Below are 4571 nucleotides of genomic sequence, written 5' to 3' on the forward strand. Positions count from 1 at the left end.
AAGGAGTTTTTGATATTTCCAGCTGTGATTTCATGCCTCTTTTAGTTGTGGGGACTGGGGAGGGGAGCAAAAAGTGCAGTGTTAATTGCTTCCCAAAAAAAGCTGGCCTGGAGCAAGAGCTGAAGGAAAGTACAGGGGAGATTTCCCTTCATTTAATGATAACTTATCCCAGCTATAGCTCAAATAATGCTGTTCTCCAGTGCATCAAACCCTTCCGCTTCCACTGGGCTGGGCATCGTCTTTGTCGTCTTCAACATATTCATCTTCATGCCCTTCTCTGAATGCATTGTCTTCATGGTCCTGTTCCTCCTCATTCAGATGTTCACCAGCCTGCCCTGGCAGGAAGTCATCTCGCCCATAGGTGTTCACCACCTGCTTGCAGAAGGGACACATCTTCTTCCCAGGCTGGGTGTGGAACCAGGTGTCAATGCAGGCACTGTGGTAAGCATGGGAACAGGACAGGATCTTCAGGTGGTCCCCTTCCTTGTACTCTGCCATGCAGATCACACAGGTCTCGTAGTTGTCTCCCTGCTTGTACATGTGTAGCTTTATCTTGTGAGCCCTCTTGTACCAGCTTAAGCCAAGCATAATTGAGATAGCAGCAGTAATGACGTAGAATATGTCACGGAAATCCTGCATGATGAAAGTTTCTTGCAGCATTTTAGCATTGTCTTGACAAGGACTCAAATAGTATTTGGGTGGTAGAAGTCTGATGTATGCCCCTTTCCCACATTGCAAAGTCCTTTGCAAGTGGAGGGAGACCGATTGTCCAGTAAAGACTGATGGTATCGTAATCAGCTGCTGGATTTCTTTGTCATCAGCCATCACGGTGATCAGTTGCTCTGAATACACATTGTACAGAACAGCAGCTTGGTATCCAGCCTGCTGGGCATGAAGGACCTTCTTGTCAAAAGGGCAGTCATACCCTTGTATGAGGGCAACATACGTCTCGGAGGCCTTCCTTGGTGCTGGAGGATTCTTTATTGCGTGGCAAGCATTTGGTGGTATCACCGTCATCAGATACCCCGTCAGCCCTTCCACTGGGAGTCGTGGCCCAAAGCATGAAGGCAGGGCTTTATAAGCAACGCACTTGGAGCTGTCATTGTAAGCCACGTAACCAAAGGCTTCTGCAAGAGCAGTGTTGTAGAAGGCAGCGGCAACCACAAAGTGAAGAAGCTGGAGCCAAAGATTCATGCTGAATGTAGCTGGGTAGCTCTGAGTACAGACTTCCAGGCTGGTCCCAAAGGAAAAGTGTAAGAGATGGTCACAGAGGCATTATCCCATCCAGGTTTTATCACCCTGCCATGACTTGGAGCCACAGCACGATGGAAATCAAAACCTGTTTCTGCCCTGGAGGTTTCTGCAGGTTTTCTCTAGGTTCAGAGGTTCCCAGAATAGAATTTGTCTCTTTTGTTGTCTCCAGCTGCTAAGCAACACCTTTACATCATCTCTGCAGATCTGTGACATCACCCAGTGACTGTTTCCCAAGGATGGGTCATATAACATTACTGCCAACCTGCTTAAACATCTTCCACCTTCCTTTTTGGTCTGCTCCATGCACATAGCTTCTAGTTTCTTCTCCCTCTGGGTACCAATAGGATGCAGATTTCATTTTGCTGATGATGTGCAGACAGGATAAATGAGCCTCCCCATCAGCTACGTGCCCGTTGCAGACTGGAATGCTTCGTGCTGGCGGCCGAAGCAATTCCTGGAAAATGGGGCAGAGTGGGAACGAACTGTTAGCCACTGTCTGCTGCTGGGGGGGTGTGGCAGCATGGGTTGGTCTGGTGAACACGCACTTTTTCCTTAAAATTGTGATCTTTGAACCGATAAGAAGGCAAATAAATTGCTTAGGGTAGAAGGGGTTTCTGTCTTTTTTAATAAGTCAATCAGTAACTGTCAGTCAGAATGGCAGCTGGCAGAAGTTGAAAGTCTCTGTTTGCCTGTGTGGCCTCACTCTGCCATTACCCAAACTTCTGAGAGGGCAGATCCACCTTCGAGGCCCCGGAGTGAACACAAGGGGCTGATAAACCTGGGCTCTTGCCAGACTAAAGTCTTTTGCCCCAGATTAGTATTGGGGCAAGACTTTAGCTTCTAGCTATAAAACTTGATTTAAAAATCCTGGCTGCGGTGAAAAAGCTGAAAATGGAGTGGAAAGCATGAGGCACAAATGTTGGCCCTCCCTCCCAGAGTGTTTAAGAGAAGCAGCTCACATCTTTCAGACAATTCCCAACTCATATGGTGACTGCTCAGTGCCCAGAGGAATGCCAGCCTGATGGGGATGCAGTAGCTCTCCCGGTTGTCGGAACAAACTAGGTCTGAATATGCAGTGAACCCAGGTCAGTTCAGAACCACAAATCGCTAAAAACCTGTCCCTTTTAACAAACAGCCCTTTTTGTTTAACGATCCACTTGAGAGTAGCCCCATGGTTTCCAGTGCCGTTTGTGTTGGACCTGTAGTTAAAAAATCACTCGTGTACTAGGCAACTGATTTGTTACTAGCCCCCTTGGGCTCTGCTTGAGACAGATTTCACTGGGAAAAGAGCTGCAGAAAATGTCAGCAGACAGTGTGTGTGTGTGCCAGAGACTCTCAGCAGCTGTGATTTCAAATCGATTTTATTTTCCCCTCATCTAAAGAGTTTTACACTTGCAGGGAGACATTTTGATGCATTTAAAAACAAAACAGGGGAAAGGTTTGGGGAGGGGGGAGAAGCCAAACGCCTTCTAGTCAAATAAGAGATGAAGAAGAAAATGGAGGTACGCTGGGAGACCTTTTTCAGGGTGCATTTTTGGCTTGTTTTTACGCTGCTTGTGATGGCATCCATCATCCCAGTGTTCTTTAAAATCCTTGCCTCTTTACTTGCACTCCGTGCTCTATTTCTGCCTCCAGGTTAAAGCTTTATGTAGTGCCAGTGACCTGCTGCTTGTGTAAGGGGTAGGTCTGTCTTTGGGGCTGGACAAGGAGCCATGTGTCTGTATGTGCCGTGACAGATGTGGGATCAAGGAACGATCCCCTCTGGATTCTGTGTGCTGTTATCTCCCGGCTGTTCCAGCACCACCTCTGGTATCCTAGAATTGGCAAGGCAGGAGTGAGCAGCCATCCTGGCTTGCTCACCAAAACCCTTGGATAAAAGGAGGAATCAGGTGTTTGCAGTCTCCAACCTGGATCTTGGTAACTCTCAGCGGTAACCCAGAGAGATGTGGGCAAATCAAAAAACTCTCTTCAAGAGAGGCTGGAGGGCAAGGGAGAAGGGAATGGGGTACAGAGAAGGGTCTGGGGAGTGAGGAAAGAGGAAAAGCTGGTCTGGATGCGGAACAGGATACTCATATCCCATCCACCGGCAGTGTGAGATAGGAAACCCTAGCCCTTAGCCTCCTTTGAAAGCCTTGAATGCTTTTGCAGAGGGAAGGAGAGGGGGGCAGAAGAAGGACTTGGGCTGAGATGGTCTTCACTCAAAGAGCCAAAGTGGTGCCCTGCCTGCTCTGGCTCCCTCCGTGCTTTCCGTTTGCGTCGCTGCTGTCTGCCTCCTCCACCATCAGTGCCCTGGAGGCCTCGGCTCCCGCTGGCTGAGGTTAAGCCAAGCATCCCACCGTGGTGTGGGGCTGTGCCAGGCTGTCTCCAGCCCCATGCTGCATTCATTATAGCCAGCGTCGTACTTTCCTTCTCATCCTGCCCTACCCCTCTTATATTCTTGTATTAAATACATTGCAGATGCTCCTGGACATATTCTTGACCCATTTTCTCTGGAGTTCCTGCAATCTACTTTGTCGGAATAATTGCAATTTATTTAAATGTCAACAAGACACACATGAGAGACAGTAGTTGTGTGCAAGAGCAGAGCAATTACAAGGAACAGGTCCCATTTTACCACTTGAACAAAGATCCAAGCTAGAAGAAAGGAAAAGACCATTTACCTCTATTAACTGATCACTTACCCCACGACTCCCAAAGTCCCCATGTTCCTTTATACTTCTTCTTTGGGGCTATCACTTAGTGCAGGAGCTGGGATATAAAACCAGCTCCTCCTTTTGCTTGTACTCCATAGAAGTGTCTGCCCAATCCAGAGGAATTTAATGCTGATTTAGACCCACATAACTGCAGCAAAATCTAACCCTGGTCCTGCCTAAACAGTTTAAACTAAGAGAGATGCAGAGGAGGCTGACTTATGTGGACATCATTACAACTCCAACACTCATTACAGGCTCCAGATCCGGAATTGATTTAACTTGGGGAATAAGTCTAGATGGCTTTTTCCCCTCTGAGGGTTCTGCAACATGAAAAGAGCAGCCTGGCAGTGGTATGATGTGAGTTTGTACATAGTCAGACTTGTCCTGTTTCTGTATTAGGTCAGCATCTCAGGTCCACGGGCAGTGGCATTGCAAGAAGACACGACAGACTCTCCTTGCCCTCAACAGCCAAAGGCCAGGAGCAGAAAAAGCCATCGAGGGGTTAAACGCTTTTCTCAAGACATCTTGGCAGGTATCCCTGGTTCTAGCTCAATGCCCTTCTTATCAGGGCATGCTGCTCCTTTGGGGTCACGCTATAGGATTAGTGAGGCTCCTGGAGCTGAA

General features: G+C 48.0%; 1 protein-coding gene across 1 annotated transcript; it reads right to left on the reverse strand.

The window, feature by feature from the left end:
* Positions 1-204: 204 nt before the first annotated feature.
* On the reverse strand, positions 205-1194 carry LOC104626176 (E3 ubiquitin-protein ligase RNF13-like). The gene has a single exon (XM_010294034.1). The coding sequence runs from the start codon at positions 1192-1194 to the stop codon at positions 205-207; it is 990 nt and encodes a 329-aa protein (XP_010292336.1).
* Between the last annotated feature and the right edge of the window lie 3377 nt (positions 1195-4571).

This window comes from Phaethon lepturus, unplaced genomic scaffold, assembly GCF_000687285.1.
Source record: "Phaethon lepturus isolate BGI_N335 unplaced genomic scaffold, ASM68728v1 scaffold19799, whole genome shotgun sequence".
In the NCBI taxonomy this organism is placed as follows: domain Eukaryota; kingdom Metazoa; phylum Chordata; class Aves; order Phaethontiformes; family Phaethontidae; genus Phaethon; species Phaethon lepturus.

Coding starts and splice junctions, on each gene's coding strand:
- LOC104626176 (XM_010294034.1), bottom strand. CDS start 1,194: ATGAATCTTTGGCTCCAGCTTCTTCACTTTGTGGTTGCCGCTGCCTTC.